At 35.9% G+C, this 20,864-nt stretch overlaps 1 protein-coding gene across 1 annotated transcript in view; it reads right to left on the bottom strand.

The window, feature by feature from the left end:
* Positions 1-20,864, bottom strand: part of BCAS3 (BCAS3 microtubule associated cell migration factor) — an 881,625-nt gene that overhangs the window by 544,419 nt on the left and 316,342 nt on the right. The window contains exon 13 of the mRNA XM_044671669.1: positions 11,855-11,988. Within this exon, the coding sequence (XP_044527604.1) occupies positions 11,855-11,988 (134 nt within the window). The remainder of the gene's footprint in view (positions 1-11,854; positions 11,989-20,864) is intronic.

Genomic DNA, 20,864 nt, shown 5'->3' with positions numbered 1-20,864 from the left:
AATAACGTTCTTATATTCTGATATAAGAATAAAGTTTGATAAACAGTACATTAAACCTGCCATTTATTAGAAATAGCCAAGTTGGGGTTTGAAGTAAGGGGGAGGAAAAGATAAAAAAAGAACAGAACACAAGGAAAAAAATCCTTCTCCCTAGAGGTTATTGAATCTATTGGGACTCATCAAACAGTTGGCAGACAAGAGAATCAAGATGGGGGTGATAGTAGAGTTCTTATCTGATCCTACTCAGTTTGCTGTTCCTCAGTGTTCAAGGAAAAATACCCAAATTTAATTTTCAATACCTAGAGCCTAGACAAAAGATAAATTAACCCTATCTATGATACAATATAGGACCATATGACACTACTCTTGCCAAATTATCTGAATTGGGCAATCAAAAGGGCCAACTTTTGGCCTATGAAAGCTTATTCTGGACTTAAGCCAACTAGACCACCTTGACTACTCCCAGAGGGTAATTATTTCACACATTTGTCAAACAGTCCTGCTAGTATAAGAACTACCGTCTAGGAAAGTGGTGGCAAGCCTTTTAGAGACTGAGTGCCTAACTGGCAAACCTCATGCTGCATGTGAGCCCTTTTGCCTAGTCCCAGACAGGGGAGGGAGTGCTCCCATTAGGTTACTGGGCAGAGGGGCAGGTCATGTGAGAAATGTCCTCAGGGACACAAGGAGAGGTGGAAGGATGCAGTCACCTCTGGCAAACATGCCATAAGTTCTCCATCATGGCTCTAGGATAGGGTTAACTCCCTAAAGAGAAGTTATAGTAACATTTATCACACACTAAGGTAAATAATTTAAGACATTTTTATCATTACTTCTTTAGATATCCTATTTCTTTAATTTTCCCAAATGCATTACCTTTTGAAAGTATAACTGATATCTTGCTTAGCAGAGCACATTTTAAAATTAATTTAATTAGTACTGTTATTTTTTAAATATTGTATCAAAACAGTCAAAAGCAATGAATAGCCTGTCTAATTAAGTTACTATTTATGTATTTAAGGAGCATTCTGAAGTTGTATGCAAATAAATATTGAATGTGCTTTGGTAGTTTGACTCACAGATAATTTACGTATTTTAAAGACATTTTGCATGGGACGACCCTTTTGATTCTCCCATACCCCCAATTCTATTGCAGTTACCTAAAAACACTATAGATTTGGAGGGCGAACTACTTATTCACAAGAAATTTTAGTATAACAGTTCATGTGGAGGAACAAAAGATCTAGAATGACAAGAAAAATAATTTTTTAAATCAACATTATCTGAGCAGGTAGGTAGCAGAGTGGATAGAATGATCGGAGATGGGAGGGCCTTGGATTAAATCTGGCCCTCAAACATTTCCTAGCTGTGTGATGCTAGGCAAGTCACTTAAGCCTGGTTTCCTGGTCCTTCCCACTGTTCTGTCTAGAACTAATACTAAGACAGAAAAGTAAGGATTTAAAAAAAATACATTTTAAAAAGTAAAAATCTAAATCCTTTGGTATTGGTTGAAAAACTGATAAATTGAACAGAGCAGAAAAGGAAGAATCAGAAATGACAATTTAAGAATAATCAAAAATTCAAAAGACAAAACAAAATTTACCTAGGAAAGAACTCTCTGCCAAGAATTATTGGAAAAACCGAAATCAATCTTACAGAACTTAGATTTTGATCAATATAATACTAATCAAAAAGAAAGGATTACCTAATTATTAAAGATGATAGCATAAAACAATTAGAAAAGAAGTAGATAATGTAGGTTTCATAACTATGGGGCTATGAAGCAAACTTTTATGGAAACAAAAAATTAAAGGAATTACAAAAATAGATAATTTTGATTACATAAATTCAAAATTAATAATGATGAAAGGGAATCCTTGAAAGGGAAAATATTTTTGTCAAATATCTCTGATAGGAGTATATCTAAAATATGTAGGCCACTAACAGAAATATCTAAAGGCTATAAGCCATTCTTAAATACATCAATAGTAAAAAAAAATATATGATCAAAAGTTCTTTTAAAAAGTTACTAAAAGAATGGCTTAAATTATGAAAAAAAGATTGGAATAATAAATATTAGAGACTGGTGCAGAAATCCAAGTACACAAATTGGCTGTTAGTGGAAATAACATGGGATTATATGAAGCAGGTTGCTAAAATATCCATATGGTTGATATTATACATCGATACTTAAGAGATTCTACTGCTGTAAATATCAGAGACAAAAAGAAAGGTCACATATACGACAAAACATTTACAGCAGCCCTTTTTAGTAGCAAAGAAGTGGAAACAAAGTGTAGATCCCATTGATCGGGAAAATGGTTCAACAAAATGTAGTACTTGAAATTTATGAACTATTACTGTGCATGAATGAATATGATAAATACAGAGACATAAAAGAATTATATGAATTAATGTAAAGTGATGGAAGTAGAACCAAGAAAACAATTAACATAATGACTACAACAATGTAAATAGAAAGAACACCATCAAAAAAACTAAACTGAAGGATAAAAATTATAATGATCAAGCTTGGACCCCACGAAGAGATAAGAGGAGCACTCTCCCACAACTCCACTTTAAATAGGTCTTTAAATAGGTATAGGAATATGGATATGGACTTTTTTAAATTATCAGATTTTTTTTTTGGTATTTTGAACACCTTCTCTGACTTGATAATTTTTCCCCTTTTATTACAAAGTATAGCTCACTAAGGAGCAGGAAGACTATATTGGAAAATGTAGGTAATATAAAAGCAAGAGATATCAAAAAGTATCAATTTGTTTTTGTTCACTTGTGTTCAACTTTTCATGACTCCATTTGGGATTTTCTTGGCAAAGATACTGGAATGGTCTCTCATTTTCTTCTCTGAATCATTTTACAGATGAGGAAACTAAAGCAAAAGAGTGACTTGCCCAGATTCATACATCTAATAAGTGTTTGAGATCATATTTGAAATCAGGAAGATAAGTCTTCTCCACTCCAGGCCCAGCACTCTATCCACTGCATCATATAGCTGCCCTAGTACTAGTTACAGTTCTGTAATTACAATAATGTTTCTCAAAGGGATTAAACATAGACATTTTTGAAACTAAAGGCAAACATCCTCTCATTTTAAAGATGAGGAAAATGAGACCCAAGGAGGGGAATTAATGTGTACGAGATTACCAAGTGAATCAGTGACAAAAAAAAAAAATCAGAAACCCAGTTCTTAAACTTCAAGTCTAAGAAATCATTCCTTTATAACTAATAAGCATGGAAGCATATCTTAGCATACTAAAGGTATAAGTAGCTGAAAATAAAGTAAGCAAAATTCACACAATAATTCACAAGTCCAATGGTACATACCATATTCTGTATGCATCACCCTGAAGCCAAATGAATCACAAGCACTACAAAAATTTTTGTTTCTCCAGGTTCTAGTAAAACATTTATGTTATACTAATTGTTTGAAGATGTTAAATCTACTTTTTGGGAGAAAAGGAAGTTCAACTACTTTTTGTGCACAATATACTCTACTACATAAAATCATTTTATAAGGGAATTTTTTAAAGTTCCATAAAATATTATAAAATAAATATGTGTACATGTAAATATGAAAAACTCAAATTGATTGTCATGTATAAATATTACCAAAAATGCAGCAAGAACTGACCAAATGAATACTAAAGTACACTGACCAGGCTACTGAGAACTGGAAACTGAGAGAAATTCTGAGAGGCAACATCCTTGAGAACAAGAGATTTGTTTTGTTTGTTTTTCTATAGAACCCCATTGCTTAGCGCAATGTTTGGCACAAAGTAGGTACTTAATAAATGCCAGTTAACTAAGAGGCTACTGAGAATAAGGAAAAAACTGAAGAAGAGAAGTGGATAATACAATTCCTCCAATGAACATCACTGACAAACATCTGTGAAAACTCATACTGTATTTTATTCTGCATTTAACAACTGAGGGGGTGAAAATAAGATAGCAAAGTAAAATGAGTATCTCCCACCAAATCCTCTAAACAATTAAAAAAAATTTTTTTCCAAATCAAATTCCAAGCTGGAAAACCAAAGGAAAAAAAGTCACAGTGATTTTTTCCTACACTGGAATAATTAAGAATACAGAAAGTCTGCAGACAACTGAATAAGAGTTGACCCACAAAGCAGAAGTAGAAGCTGTGGGGTCTGAAAGGCAGACAACAACAGAAGCAACGGTAAAAACACCAGGAGCATTGAGAGTCTAGAGACAGTAAAGTGACTAAATGCTTGGTCAGATATTAGAGAAAACCTAGGTATTATACTAGACATGAGATCTGGCACCTTATGGTAGTACTTTAGCCTACCATTCAGTTCCAGGTTGCCGTTCCAGGGTAGAGAGGAACATTTACAGTCTGAAGAAAGGAACAGAGGTCCTATCTGGGTTAGGAGCAGAGAGCAGGTCAGATTGATAGGGTATACAATGTTGGAATCATAGAAAACTCAAATATCCCTAAATCTAGCCATAAACACTCACCACCTAAATGCCAGAAATGAGCAGACTACAACTCAAACATGAAGAATAAAGTCAAGAAATCGGCTGGATGGTGGATTGGAAAGGAGAGGAGGGGAGAGGGAGAGGTCTACAAAAATGAGACAACAAGAAATAAAATAACTTAACCGTAAAAAATGGGAATGGTGGCAGCAGCTAGGTGGTTCAGTGGCTTTAGAGCCAGGCATAGAGATAGGAGATCCTCGGTTCAAATCTGGCCACAGACACTTCTTAGCTGTGTGACCCTTTGCAAGTCACTTATCCTCTACTGCCTAGTTCTTACTGCCCTTCTGCCTTGGAAACAATATAAAGTACCAATTCTAAAATGGAAGGTATAATTTACATTTTTTAAAGCTACTATCATGACAGGGAAGCTCAAAACACAAACTCAGAAGACAACAACTTGAAAACATCTATAAGCAAAGCCTCAAAGGAAAAAAATGTAGATTGGGCATAAGTTCAAAAAAGAAGTCCTAGGAAGGTTAAAGAAAGTTTTTTAAAAAGAGTAAAATCATGATTTTAAAAATCAAGTAAGAGTGGTAGAGATAGAGAAATGAGAAAGGAAATTAGTTTACAAGAAATTAGAAAGAAAATAGGAAATTGGAGAGGAAAAATTAGAACAAATAAGACCTCATTTCTCAAATATATAAAGAACTAAACTACATTTATAAAAATATAAGTCACTTTCCAATTAATAAATGGTCAATGGATATAATCAGTTAATTTTCAGATGAATCCTCTGAGTACATCTAAAGAAAAATTAACTCTCCTTGAATACTTTCCAGGGATAGACAGCTCACTTACTACCTCCAGATTGGGTAACCATTAAGTATAACTGAATAGTGATGCTGTGCATTTCTTCTTCAACTGTTATCTGCTCAAACCTGATTCTCTATATTCTGAATGCCAAGAGCTTATTCTGCCTCACCTCAAAGTTCTTGGAGAAGTTAATCCATTCTTCTTTAGAATTTTTGTCTTAAGAATGCAGTCTTATAGTTTTATGATTCAGTGAAACAAACTAGGGCATTTTAACTGTAGGGTACAGATCATGTTTTAACTTCTCATCCTATGTAATCATAGACCATCTCCTCATCAGTCTCTCCCATCTTTCTATCTCTTGCTCTTGGTACAATAATCAAGCCAATTGGTGCCAAATTAATGTCTTGTACATCAATTCACGAACTATATAGCTACGTACTATAGTTCATGTACTTCTCCCACCAAATCCTCAAAACAATTAAAAACTTTTTTCCAGATCAAATTCCAAGCTGGAAAACCAGAGGAAAAAAGTCACAGAGGTCCTATCTGGGTTAGGAGCAGAGAGCAGGCCATGATGACAGTATTGTAGCAACACTCCCTTATAAGTGCTGTCTTCCCACATTTGAGTATAAGCTACTTAGGAGGAAGATTATTTCTTTTTGTATTGTCATTGTCACTAAGCACAGTACATGGCATATGGAGATTAATAAATGCTTTCTAAATGATGGACTGATTACATCACCTTCCTGTTAAAAAATATTGACTGGCTTCCCATTACAACAAAGAAAAAAGAGGAAATTCCTGAGTCTAGCATTTAAAGACCTCCATAGTCTGGTTTGCTATTACCTTTCCATTATAATTCAATGTTTTGTCCTTTCCATACACTCCTTTCTAGGAAAAATATCCTGCCAACTTTCCCCTGTATGTGGTATTTCCATCTTTGTACCTTTGCAATACAAGCTATATAGAAGTTTTTATTAGGATTTACTTCTACTAAGAGTTAAAATTTTTTTAATAAAATACTTAATTGGAGGCTTTAGTTGGAATCCAAAGTTCATGTGAACTGTACTATGTTATCTAAAATTTTAAAATACTGGGAAGAAGATTATATGCCCTTTCACCTGAAGCATTAATCAGAAGAGGTACATGAGATGTTCCATGTCACTTAGGAGACTCTTTGACTTCCTAGGAAATATATATTTTTCTGTGTGTGTGTGTGTGTGTATGTGTGTGTATGTATAATATGTATATATTAAATATATTTTCCCCTGCTTAACTATTTTCATTTATGACTATTATTTGTCCACAAATAGAAAAGACTAGATACACAAGCAAAGAGAATAAACATGAAGGGAGAAAATCTAGAGCTCAAAATCTAATATAAAAAATGTTTTATATGTATAGTTGAAAAAAATAAAATATTAGTACATTTTTACTCTGTCCATGGTGCCTAAACTATAAATTTATACATAAAGGTGAGCTGTCACTGGGCCACTGAATCCTATGGTTATATTGAAGACATTGCATATGTTATAAGGTATCCAAAAACAAACGAAAAATTATATTGTTTACATTGTTACTTGTATTGTCTCTATGGGTGTATATGTATGTATAAATTACATATATCAAAAGAAAGAATGAAGGTAAGAAAAAGACATGCTTTTATCAATGGCAATGACATTGAAAAAGAGGTATTAAGAAATATTTTACTACCATGGGACTCTTCCTTCTCACAGCTAAAATCTTCTATGTGTTTTTTGTTGTTACCATTTCTGTTAGATCTGACACCGTGAGACCCAATTTAAAGTTTTCTTGCAAAGATATGGGGATGATATTAAAGATAAGAAAATTGAGACAAAAAGGTTGAAGTGACTTGCCCAAAGTCATGCAGCTAGTAAGACAAGATTTGAACTGAGGAAGTTGAGTCTTCCCAACTCTAGCCCTAGCCCTCTATCCACTGCACTACCTAACTGCCCCATTTCCATGTATTAGCTCCCCCATTAAAATGTGAGCTCTTTGAGCACAAGGGCAAGTCTTACTTTTCTCTTTATACCCTCATCACTAAGCACCCTACTATAGTACAAAATAATTCCTTTAAAAATGGTTCATTAATTCCTTTAATATCTGGAGAGATCTAGCAGTGAATCTTATCAATTAACAACCTGCTAATCTAAGTTCTAGAAAATCACAATTTAGAATTTTGTTTAATCACTGTAACTGCGGGTCACTGTTAGGAAAGAATGGAATCAGTATTTATTAAGGACCTACTATGTGTCTGGCACTGGATTATGCACTTTACAAATATTTCAATTCATCCTCCCATCAACCTTGGGGGATAGGAGCTTTTACTATCTACATTTACAAATTGAGGAAAATAGAGGTTAAGTGTCTGAGGCCAGATTGTAACTCACATTTTTCCTATCTCAAGTCCCAGAGCTTTATCCACTAATCTACCTTCCATACCTCTAGCAGGTGCTAGTAAGCCCTAACACAGTTTCACAGCCTGCAGCCTTATCTCTTGAGACTCCCATTTAAGACATTTCTCTTAAAATAAACAATTGTTTTTACCGATCCATTGATCCCTCATATAAATTCATTCTGTCCTAAGCTTTTCTTTCTGCCTTAAGGGCATTGTTTTCTTCTTGGAAAAATATCTTTTGTTTGAAACTAATGCAAAGATGAAAAGTAACTTATCCCCTACCTTCAGAAAGCAAATAAAATGCATAAATTTTATTATAGGCATTCTCTCTGTCTCTATCTGTCTCTCACTGACTCTGGTATCCTAAGGACATTTATTCTCCTCACAACACCAATTTTCTCAAATTGGCCTCCACTGAACATGGTTTCCAGGACTCAGAGTAAAATAAAAGAGAGACTTAGAAATATGCTTTTGTAAATATGTAAGTATACTTATCACCACAAAGCTGTGAACATACTACAAGCATACTCTTAAAGCTGAAAGAAATCATGTGACTATCAAATGGTTTCAATTTAGTAAATACTAACCAGCAGGGTTTCTTTCTTTTCTCTTTTGGCAATTAAAGGTACTAATCATGCTTCATTTGGTTGAGCTGTTCTGATGCTTTCAGAGAAACACTGTTTAATTGTTAGACATTTATCTGATTTATATTTCTTTCAAGAATAATTTTACTATGCATGTTATGTTCAAAGAGAACCTTGTTTTCCATGAGACACTTTACTGAAGCTGAATAATACTACAATAATGTTAGAGTACCCATAAGGTCTCTACCACATATGACTTAACTGCTAAAAAGGAATATTTTTCTTACTACATATGTGCTTTATAAGGAAAATTGTTGTCAGATGCAGATGATATCCTAAGTCACAGACCACAAAACAACTTAATTCAACATAATTAGATCCACATACTTGATTTTTTTGTAGTGTGATTAAAGGACCCTCAATAGTTTCAGCTAAATCTAGAATAACTTGATTGTAAAGATTTGAGAAAGCAAGTAGATCACATACTGCAAGCATTTCTAAATATATGATACATATCATTTATATATTTCCTGAGTCTAAAAGATTTTCAGTAAGAAACTTATAAAAAGCAATCTTCATGGTGGCCAAGTCAGGGTGCCTGCTTTTGAGGTTTTGTGGTTAGTAGATTGTGACAAAGTCCTAACTCATTGGGAAAATTACATAGTTGTTCAACCCTTGGTTTTTCAAGAAGTAAAATGGGAACATAATAGATATTCCTGTTTTATATTAATTCATACACTAAGGATATGGCAAAGCACCAGCACAAGGAATCCAAAGAGCTAGCAAGAATTCTAAAGACTGATGAACAAGTTAAAGGAAATAGTGCATATGTGCAGAAAGACAAATAATATAAATTAATGTGAGATGGATGATAGAAATAATGTGTGATATAAGAATTCAGAAAAAAGGAAAGTTCATCGAAGACTACTAAGCTCTGGGAATATTACTCATTCTTTTAAATTTTATAAATGACTCAAGTTCTAAAAGAAGATGAAGCATCATACATTTAATTGTTTCTTTCATTTAATTCCAAAATGTGATTAATAAAAATGTAACTTTTTCTCACTCACTTTAACATCTAGAAAGGCACTGATGGTGTTGCCATGGCTGCCAACAAGGGATGGTTAATGATTCATCTTTTAGTGCTCAGGACAATTCACTAAGTTTCTCATTACAAAGAAGGTGCAAACTGGGATTGCCCATATCAACAAATTCATAGGTGGAGTTCCTGTAATTTTTTCTTTTCATTTTTTAAACTCTTACTCTCTGTCTTTATAACCACTCTAAGACAGAAGGAAAGGGGGTAGGCAATTGGAGTTAACTGACTTCCCACACAGCAAGGAAGTATCTGGGCCACATTTGAACCCAACTCCTCCCAAACCCAGGCCTGGCAGTCTATCCTTTGTGCTACCTAGCTGCTTCTAGTTCCTTCACTTTAAGTTCACTTGTAGTTCACTTCAATTTAATTTAAAACGAGGTCCTTATTTCAATGCTCCCTCTTGGGAAAAAATGTGGAATTAAATAAATTAGAAAATATAACTCAATAGAACATGGAATCTCTGGATGTATCCATATCCACCCACTAGAAAAATAAGTATAATCTCAATCCCTTCAATGTCCATTAAAAACAATCAAGAACCATTAGGAAATGCTTCAGAGATGCATGACATCACAGGGTGTCAAAGACTGAAGGAAGAGTGTGGCAGTCTAATACAACTAACAACAAAAGGAATCCTCATTACCACAAATGTAGTTATCCAGTCTTTGCTTGAAGACATCCACTGAAGAGGTGAACCATTTTTTTAAAAACCCTTAACTTCTACCCTAGCAACAATTGTAGGACAGAAGGGCAAGGTATAGGCAAATGAGGTTAAAATACCTGCCCAGGGTCACACAGTTAGGCCGTATCTGAGGCCAGATTTGAACATGGGTCCTCAAGATTCCAGGTCTGGTTCTCTATCCACTATGCCACTTAACTGCTCCAAAGTAAATCACATTTTCCAAGAAAACGCAATCTAATTGTTGACAGTTCTAATTAATAAAAAAGGTTTTCCTGAAATCAAGTCTAAGTTTGCCCCTTTGAAATTTTGACTTCTAATGCTGAGAATTTTTGCTTAGTAGCAAAGGAGGGCAAATCAAAGCCAATCATTCAACTTCTTTACAAGAATTCCTTTTATTTCCATGCTAAAAATCCCCAAGAACTTCACCTGACAACTCATCTGACATGGTCCATTACCACATCCTTCATTAGCCATACTTTTAAGCTAAATTCCTCTATAAAAATCTGTAGAGAATCATAAGTTACTCTGCAATATAAAAAGAAGTCTTAATAATATTACATGTTTTAGCTCTACCTAATGTAAATGTAAAAATATCAGCAATTATTAACCAAATGACATATATAAAACAAGTTCAAAGCAGAAGGCATGGAAACAGTATTGCAACATGATTTTTGAATAGCTACAACACTAATAGTGTCAGAACTATAAGAGTAGGATAATGCAAAAGAAATATGGGATATGATCTCTGTCTTTATAAGTTTTAAAAACAAATTTGATAACATTACTGTCCATTCTTACATTAGTGGAAAAGAAAGTGGCCTGTTGAGAAAAAGGAAAACCCAAGTAAATGATCCCATGAGAATTGACTGAGCTTAATTCTAATGGAGGTAATTGTGAACATATTTATTAATTGACCTGATAGGAGCATTATGAGAAATTAAATAAAAAGATACATTTCTAGTGGTTGGAATTCCTCTCTCCAGTTTCTCAGTTTTCTCAGGACAGATGGTTTGGATAAAATACTCAATGATGATAGCTTGGGAAGCATGTTGAATGCCAAAAGCTGAGATTTCCCAATTTATCTGACAGAATTAAAAAAAAGCAAATAGAGGGCAAACTTCTAAGCTACACTATACATCTATAGCTATTGTATCAATAGATTTTTCTGAACTATGACAGGAGGAAAGAAAAAGCAGGGGTGAGGGAGGGGAATTAAATAAGGAGAGTTCCATAAAGATTCCCATTTAAGATACTTTATTTGAAATTTAGAAAGCTTGAGTTGGAAAATCACTATAATGTAGGGATCACTGTGTCTTACTATGTGGAATGCAAGACATCTAACTTTACCACTAATAGTAAAAAAAAACCAAATCTATCTTCATGGTAATACTAAATGCCTTGAATAATTTCACTTATGTTATGGTTTCTTTTTACTTTTGAGAATGTTCCCCGAAAGAGAGTTACATAGTCTCTAGTATATGTTTTTTTCTTTAAGACACATTTTGCCTTAAGTTGTAGGAAACAAAAAGGTCTAGCTTTAAGAGAACAGGCTCTGACACTCATAAAACTGAAGAAACCTGAAGCAGAAAGCTTGAGTAAAACCACAGCTTATGTGGTCCTCCAGCAAATGTGTACTGTACTAACAAAGATGAAAAATTTTCTGTCCAAATATTCTTCTACCTCCATCACAAAAGAAACCATTCCTGTGCTGAAATCTATACTTAATTCCAATATAACTGACAGCACAGATGATATAAGTGAAGCAGGAAGAATACATTAAGAACAACAACATGACTTACTTTGGCTTCAGTCTCTCCCCTATGAAGGGTGTATAAATGATGGACAGCACTCTGTGATGAAGACCATGGATGAGTTAGGATTTGGAAGACATGAAAATCATGGCCAAGGGTGTCTGTTGTGACAAGGAGCATACCTGAAAGACAAAAGTCAAGGGGGGAAAACATAAGGTTTTGTCCAGAGGGAGATTTCCTTTTTTAACATATAATTTTCCTTTATGAAGAATTTACTCATCAGAATTAGAAATTTTCCAGAACATATACTGAAAAGTATATGACACACCTGTTGAGAGCTCAAAGTCTACATCTATCAATAATAACTAGAAGAAAGCATGGCAAATACTTAACAAGGATCAGCAATCCAAGCATGAGGAGAAGAAATAAGTCTTCTAGAGGGATGTGAACATTAAAAAGCTACTAAAGGTAAAGTATTTATTCTACAGTGGTGGAAGAGAAACATGAAAATGTTTGTAGTAAGTAAGGCTAAAATGAAATTTGAGGTAAAAGGCAGGACATCAAAATGATAAAATAGACTGATAAAAGCGGTAAAAGAATTTTAGGGGTGGCAAAATGATATGGGCAAAAGCCCTCAAAGCTTACACGAATGCAAGGCCATCATTCTCCTTTCCAAAATAACATTTTAAAATTATTTCCAAAACCTTGGGAAACATAATCAGAACCAATGAATACATAATTTCAGAAGGTGTTTATGGCAGAATGATAGAACTTCCATCTACTAATCCAAAGTCACCTTCTCAAAAGCATCTTTTCATTGAACTGTTTTTCATAAAAGCAAGATTTACTGGCATAAATCATGGGTAACCTCAAGGATTAACTAATTAAGAGTGAGAATCTAAAAGAAGGTGATATATAGTGTAAGAAGCCAAAGTGAGACGTCAAGCTCAAAAACATACTAATCATCTACTGGGGGAAAAATGTTACTTCCTTTCCCACTTCGATCCTTCTCTTTATCAATCTGTAATCATGTTTCAGTACATTTATAAGATAGTTCCTGTAGGTCACCTCCCCAAATGCTTATACAAGATGGGTGCACTTTTCTTCTATAAAGTCTGCTTTTATAGCTGAACTTGAGAAAAGGGTAGAAAATACACTTGTCAGTTATTCTCATTTACAGAGAAATCAATATTACTTTGCTTATCAAAGTAATGTCATAAATTACCTCACTTTGAGAACACTAGGATATCTAAATAAGCTCGAAGGGGAAACTGAGTGATTTGGGCAGTTGATAAAAGGTAAATTAGAAGGCACTGGACATTGTGGCAACTTTCAATGTCAGAATTGGGGAAGAGTAGGGGGGTCTTTTGAATGATTTAAGAACTTCAGTTAAATCCAAGTAGAGAGTAGTGAGAAGGGGACAGAAAAGTCACCTGAGTTATGGAATCTCAGAGCAGAAGACCCCAATAGCCACTTAATCTAAATCATTCAGGCCAAAGAGACACAACTGAACTTTTAAAAAAGAAAAGAAAATGAAAACTTGAAAACAATCTCTACAACCACTGCTGACAAGGGATGTGATTTTACTTGAATAACAAAAGCAAATCATTAGATTATGAAGTACCCTGTTTTGCTTTTTGATAACAATAAATGATATCAACTCTGTAATCACATCTACATTGGAATGGGGTTTCTATATGGCTAATGACATGAAAACACTGAAGGCAACTAGATGCTCTACTCTCTCATATTTATCTAGCTTGATAACTAATCCTGCATAAGAAATATTCCAAAATTCAGGATTTTAATATAAATTAGTTCTTAGAAATGGAAGATTAGAAAGAAAGATAGTCCCGCTTCCGGTTAAGATGGCGGCAGTGTAAGGAGCAGCTGCTCGATCTCTCCTGACTGAAGCATTCGGACTCCTCAAGAGGAAATAAAAACGAGTCCAGAGGAACAAAGGAACCCCACAACAGGGCACAGCATTGAAGGTACGCAGAATCGGGGCATTTCCACGCTATAAAGGGGTGAAACAGCTCTCACTAAAACGCAAGAGGAAGAAGCCCCTCCCCCACCCCCCACACGGCACACCTCACACAGCACACCAACACACAAGTGGGAAAACAGGACTGGGGCAACCAGATAATCGCTGGCAGCCCCGGGCTTGTACTTGTGTGCAGCAAGACAAGGGACCCCAGGTGGCTGGGGGCTCTCATGGACCTTCCCCGAGTGTCCACCTGGGTGAAGGCATCGCCTAGGGCGGGGACAAAGGCCCCTAAAACACAGCCTTTCCCAAGTGCTGAAGGCATTGCCTCAGGTGCGAATAAAGATCTCCAGCCCACAGACTTTCACTACCTTCTGGGGAGGGGGGGGGTGAAGGCAGTGCCCTAAGAGCATCAGTGCAGGCAAAGGCAGTGCCCTAGGCTTGGATAATGATCTCCAGCCCAGGCTTGGACCTCCAGTGAGGAACCCGGTGCAGACTGGAGCGTGGCAGTGGAAGCAGCCCCAAAGACTGCTGAAGGAACCTCAGGCAGAGGGGCAGACCGGGAACTACCAGGAGGCCTGACCCCGAGGACAAGGAGACCAGAGCGCCCCACCCCCCCAGCTTGCAAGGCCCAGGCAGACCCTGAGTACAAAGACAAAGCTGAAAAGGGGCGGGGCCAACAATGGCCAGCAATAAGGATGTCCAGAAGAAAAAGACTATCAAGAGAAACTCTGGAACACTCGACAACTTCTACACAGAGAAAATCCAGACACCAGAGGAGGGAAAACAAAAATCCAAACCTCCCCCAAAAAATGAAAGCTGGTCACAAGCTATGGAAGAGTTTAAAAATGAAATGTTGAGGAAGATGGAAGAAATCTGGCAAGAAAATAACAGTTTAAAAGGCAGAATTTCACAATTGGAAAGTGAGACAAGACAACTGAAGACCAAAAATGACCAGATTGAAAAGGAAAACCAAAACATTAGAGCCGAAATCCAAAACATTAAAGCCGAAAACCAAAACATTAGAGCCGAAAACCAAAACATTAAAGCTGAAAACCAAAACATTAAAGGCGAAAATCAGTCCTTAAAGGCTAGAATCGAACATTTAGAAACCAATGATCTCTCAAGACAACAAGAACAAATAAAACAAAGACAAAAGACTGATAAAATAGAAGGAAACATGAAATATCTCAATGAGAGAGTGACAGACCAAGAAAACCGGTCTAGAAGAGACAACTTGAGAATCATTGGTATTCCAGAAAAGGCAGAAATTAATAGAAACTTGGACTCCATACGTAAAGAAAGTATTCAGCAAAATTGCCCTGAAGTTCTACAACAAGAGGGCAATATAGACATTGAAAGGATCCATAGAACACCCTCTACACTGGACCCAGAAAAGTCAACACCCAGAAATATAATAGCAAAATTGAAGAGCTTTCAAATTAAAGAAAAAATCTTACAAGAAGCCAGAAAGAGACAATTCAAATATCAAGGAGCACCAATAAGGATCACACAGGATCTGGCAGCCTCAACACTAAAAGACCGCAAGGCTATGAATACAATATTCAGAAAGGCAAGAGGGCTGGGCCTTCAGCCACAAATCAACTACCCAGCGAAACTAACCATATACTTTCAGGGGAAAGTATTGGCATTCAACAAAATTGAAGAATTCCAAGTTTTTGCACAAAAGAGACCGGGACTAAATGGAAAGTTTGACACTGTTCATGGGTAGGACGAGCTAACATAATAAAAATGAACATCCTACCCAAATTAATTTACCTATTTAGTGCCATACCTATCAAATTACCAAAAAACTTCTTTACTGAATTAGGAAAAACTATAACAAATTTCATTTGGAATAACAAAAGATCAAGAATATCAAAGGAAATAATGAAAAAAAATGTGAAGGAAGGGGGCCTAGCAGTACCAGATATTAAACTATACTATAAAGCAGCAGTCATTAAATCAATATGGTACTGGCTAAGAGATAGAAGGGAGGATCAGTGGAATAGACTTGGGGTTAATGATGTTAGCAAGACAGTGTATGATAAACCCAAAGAGCCCAACTTTTCGGACATGAACCCACTATTTGACAAAAACTGCTGGGAAATTTGGAAAAAAATATGGGAGAGATTAGGTTTAGATCAACATCTCACACCCTACACCAAGATAAATTCAGAATGGGTGAATGACTTGAATATAAAGAGGGAAACTATAAATAAGTTAAGTGAGCACAGAATAGTATACTTGTCAGATCTCTGGGAAAGGAAAGACTTTAAAACCAAGCAAGAGTTAGAGAAAATTACAAAATGTAAATTAAATGGTTTTGATTATATTAAGCTAAAAAGCTTTTGTACAAACAAAAACAATGTAGTCAAAATCAGAAGGGAAACAACAAATTGGGCAAAAATCTTTATAACGAAAAACTCTGACAGGGGTCTAATCACTCAAATATACAAGGAGTTAAAGCAATTGTATAAAAAATCAAGCCATTCTCCAATTGATAAATGGGCAAGAGACATGAATAGGCAATTTTCAGATAAAGAAATCAAAAGTATCAAAAAGCGCATGAGAAAGTGTTCCAAATCTCTAATAATTAGAGAAATGCAAATCAAAACAACTCTGAGGTATCACCTCACAACTAGCAGATTGGCTAAAATGAAAGAAGGGGAGAGTAATGAATGTTGGAGGGGATGTGGCAAAATCGAGACATTGATGCATTGCTGGTGGAGTTGTGAAATAATCCGGCCATTCTGGCTGGCAATTTGGAACTATGCCCAAAGGGCTATAAAAGACTGCCTGCCCTTTGATCCAGCCATACCATTGCTGGGTTTGTACCCCAAACAGATCATAGATAAACAGACTTGTACGAAAATATTTATAGCTGCGCTTTTTGTAGTGGCAAAAAACTGGAAAATGAGGGGATGTCCTTCAATTGGGGAATGGCTGAACAAATTGTGGTATATGCGGGTGATGGAATACTATTGTGCTAAAAGGAATAATAAACTGCAGGAGTTCCAGGCAAACTGGAGAGACCTCCAGGAAGAGATGCAGAGCGAAAGGAGCAAAGCCAGAAGAACATTGTACACAGAGACTGATATACTATGGTAAAATCAAATGTAATGGGCTTCTGTACCAGCAGCACTGCAATGACACAGGACAGCTCTGAGGGATTTATGGTAAAGATGCTACCCACATTCAGAGGAAGGACTGCAGGAGAGGAAACATATAAGATAAACAATTGCTTGAATGCATGGGCTGAGGTGGACATGAATGGGAAATAGACCCTGAACAAGGACACATGTTACAACCAGTGGAAATGTGCGTTGGGCATGGGTGGGGGGAGAGCGGGGGTTAAGGGGAAAGTAGGGGCATAAAGTATGTAAACAGATTAAAAACGAATATTAATAAATGTCTAATAAAAAAAAAGAAATGGAAGATTACCAAATACACATTTAGCTTAAAAAGGCATTACCTGGAGAGACTGCTTCTTTTTGAGAGGCCTTATTCTATTCACTCAGAGATGGGGGAAAACCTTAAAGATCTAATAAAATAAACTATGATGTAATATGATTATTTTAAAGAGATAGGCAAATCAAATTATTCATATCAAAACTGAAACTTTTTTAGGTAATCTATATATTTTATATATTTGAAATATTCACTCATTTCTCTGTGTTATCAGTTTGGTTAGCATAAAATGGGGAGAAGTAGCTTTTGATAATTTTCTTCATTTTCTGTTCAATTGTAAATTCTCTTTTCCCTTCTTAACAGGTCTATATTCAGTTCTTTAAAAAAAAATCACACTATCATAGGATTTAAAGTTGGAAGGGGCTTCTATTATTTCAACACACTTATTTTAAATATGAGGAAATTGAGGCTGACAAATGCTAGGAAAATTGTGTTAGGAATAAGAAGGGGATTAGGCAGAGTTTTCAATGTTTATTAATAAAATGGTAAAGAGATAGAAGAGAGTGATTTAGTCTTACTAATTTTTTAAGATCTGGTCCCAAGTTTCAGTCCAACATGGTTCCCTCCATGCTGACTGCGGATCACCAAGTAACAGCCCAGCCCAGAAAGCCAGTCTTTTCTAGAGTGGAAGTAAAGAAGACTTCTCCATTCCATGACTGCCTTATAAATCCCTCTAGCTCCTCCCTCTGTGGCAATGTTGCACACTGATGCTCAGGATGATGCAAAGGGAATCCAGGTCAGCTAGGCCATTAGATATGACATTATTCTGCAACATCCACCACTGAGGTGTCACAGCGGGATGGGGGTATTTTTCCTCACACAAACCCCACCCTGATTCTTTAGGAGACCTGCATGTTAAGTCTCTCCCCTCTTGGTTTTCCAGGAGTTTGACATGTCAGGTTTCCCCAATGAATCATTTCACATATGGAGTCTATACATTTTAAGATGCTCTCATGGGAGGGGTGACGAGGAATGACTAAAAATAGAAAAGATATGTATATTATATGGAGGGAGTTTTTCCCCACATACCTGCCCACAAGCACATAGACAATAAGTAGCAGAGACAATTCACAAGTGACTTCTTGGATCTCTTCCGGTCCAAGCTGTTAAGACTTCCAATCCAGTGCGCTTTCCACTATATCAGGCAAATTATACTTTGTCTCAGTTGATTTTGAGTCAGTAAACAGGTAAAAACTCAATAATGACAAAGTTAACATGAACTGCCCTTACCAAGATGGCAGTTCTAGAAACATCCAAGATAAAGGCAACCTTCATACCAGAGTAAATGAAGTGGGAGTAAAAACTAGATAATTGTCTAAAAAGACAGAAATGAGTTTGTAAAAAAGACAGAATGGATAGAGGTGACAGTAGAAGCAAAGTCAATGAAAAAAAGAGATTTACAAAACTAACTCTTGGAAATCTGTTTTAAAGGAACTTCCACTGAACAGTTATCAAACAATAATACTTGCTTGGATTTTAAAACTTGCAAGACAGAACTCCAAATTAGTCATTTTAAAACATTGTGACTCTAAGATGTGCAGCTATTAGGTCAGATGTACACAGTATCTGCCTTGTTAAAATATGCATTGATATGGGCCCACATATCTGAACCTTTAATCTGATCCACATGTTTTTCTGTTCCACATTGATCATGTTTTCCTCCTTTGCTCACCCTTTAATTTTTAAAATAACTTCCTTATTGAAAAAGAAAAGGAGTGAAAGATTATACAGCATTTGCGGGAAGACAGTAGTTGGCATTAAAATTGAAAGATGAGCTCTACCTGATCTGGAAGTTTGCACTACTAATCCAGGATCCTGCACTGTGTCACCTCATTAGACTAACTATCACTCCAGCCAGGGTCCAGGTCCCTTCTAGTCTCTCTTGGCATTAAAAAAAAAAAATCTAAAAGCATATGCTTTTAGATAATTGATCCTAATGGGTTGCCTCCTTGGTAGCCATCAAATAGAATCCCATGATAAAGAACTTCCTTCTTTGGTCTTTATAGTCACTTATATGCCCCCAAAATACCAAATCAGTCTCTTTCTCAACTTTTACCTGCAATAACAAGTTTTAATGGCAACAACTCAACTATTGAGCATCTCGTGCTAGCCACAAAAGTACTTTCAGTATTTTTAAAAGACTACAGTACAAATATAATAACAACAAGAGAATCAACTAACAGGAATCATTTCTATGTTTATTTCTATGTTTATTCATCAGTCATAATTGACCCTGACTAGGATTCTTTTCAAGCTAAACCAATCTCCCTCACAGCTGTCATTCAACTGAGAGGAAGGCTCAGACTTGTCTGATGTGTAGAGTAAAATCATATTATCCTGTATTTTTTACATATGTATAATCACAAATAAAAAATTAATAACTTCAGGTTTTTCAATCTGATGTTAATAAACCAATTCAAATCTTATGGAAGCAGAGGGCAACAAGAACTTGTGCAAAACATAACTATTATGTCCTATGAATCTGATTTCAAGTTTTGATTAGCATCGCCATTAAATAAAAGTTATATCAAGGCTTAATTATGAATAGTGCTTATCCACAGAGAAGGTTTAACCTTTCCCAGAATATTCCAAAAGAAATGGCTCAAGCCTAGTATAAACCCAAGAACACATGTGCTTTCTTTTAATTTATAACTTCCTCTTTTTCACGCACTCTGCTAGGGGAAACAATAAGCTTCTTTCAGGAAAAGGACTTAAAAAATACACAGAACATATACATAAAAGGAAAAAGTAGTGCGGATGTAAACTGTGGCTTGAGAGCTATTTCTGCAGTATCAGAAGACTAAACCAGACTCTGGACTGGCCATAAACTAAACCCACGCCCCAAATGAAGTGCCAAGCCACAAAAAGCATTTGCGTCAACTGGGAATACAAGGAAAAGAAGGACTTCTAATTATAGGGCCTGGAAGCGGAAATCTTGAGTGATTAGGAGTTTAGGCGCTGCTGTATGTTTATCTAGAACCTTCCTCTTCCCCCCACCCTCCCTCCCTCCCTCCCTCCCTCTCTCTCTCTCTCTCTCTCTCTCTCTCTCTCTCTCTCTCTCTCTCTCTCTCTCTCTCTCTCTCTTCCCCTTCTCCCTCTCTCTCTTACCCCTCTCCCTCTCCTTCTCACTCTCCCTCTCATCCTCCTACTGAAGTTGCTAATGGTCTAAACAGTAACCAAAATATAAGAAGGCATAGAGATGAAATACTAAGGTTTTTTTAGCTTCATAGGAACATAAGTCTTTACAACCAGGCGTCAGCTGGTTAGCCCCAAAGTCAAAATTAAAGAGTAGCAAATCTCTATTGAGCATTTGCTATAAAATTTAGGGAATTTGAGTAAGGCAAGCCTTTCTACCACATCCTATTTATAACACATACCTACTTGTACATTTGTTTATTATACACACAGAAGTAAGGTGCAAATCATGTAATCTCAGATTTAAGGTGACAACAGTAAATTTCCTTTCAAAAATAAGATTCTGAACATAACACAAGCTTGTTCTCCTCCCATGTTGCCTCTAAAGTAACTCGGGAAAAGAAATATATGTGTATCCCCTAATGTACACATACATATATACATATACACAGTTATAAAAAAGTACAG

The sequence above is a fragment of the Gracilinanus agilis genome, chromosome 4, assembly GCF_016433145.1.
Source record: "Gracilinanus agilis isolate LMUSP501 chromosome 4, AgileGrace, whole genome shotgun sequence".
In the NCBI taxonomy this organism is placed as follows: Eukaryota; Metazoa; Chordata; class Mammalia; order Didelphimorphia; family Didelphidae; genus Gracilinanus; species Gracilinanus agilis.
This window is presented reverse-complemented; position numbering and strand designations above follow the sequence as displayed.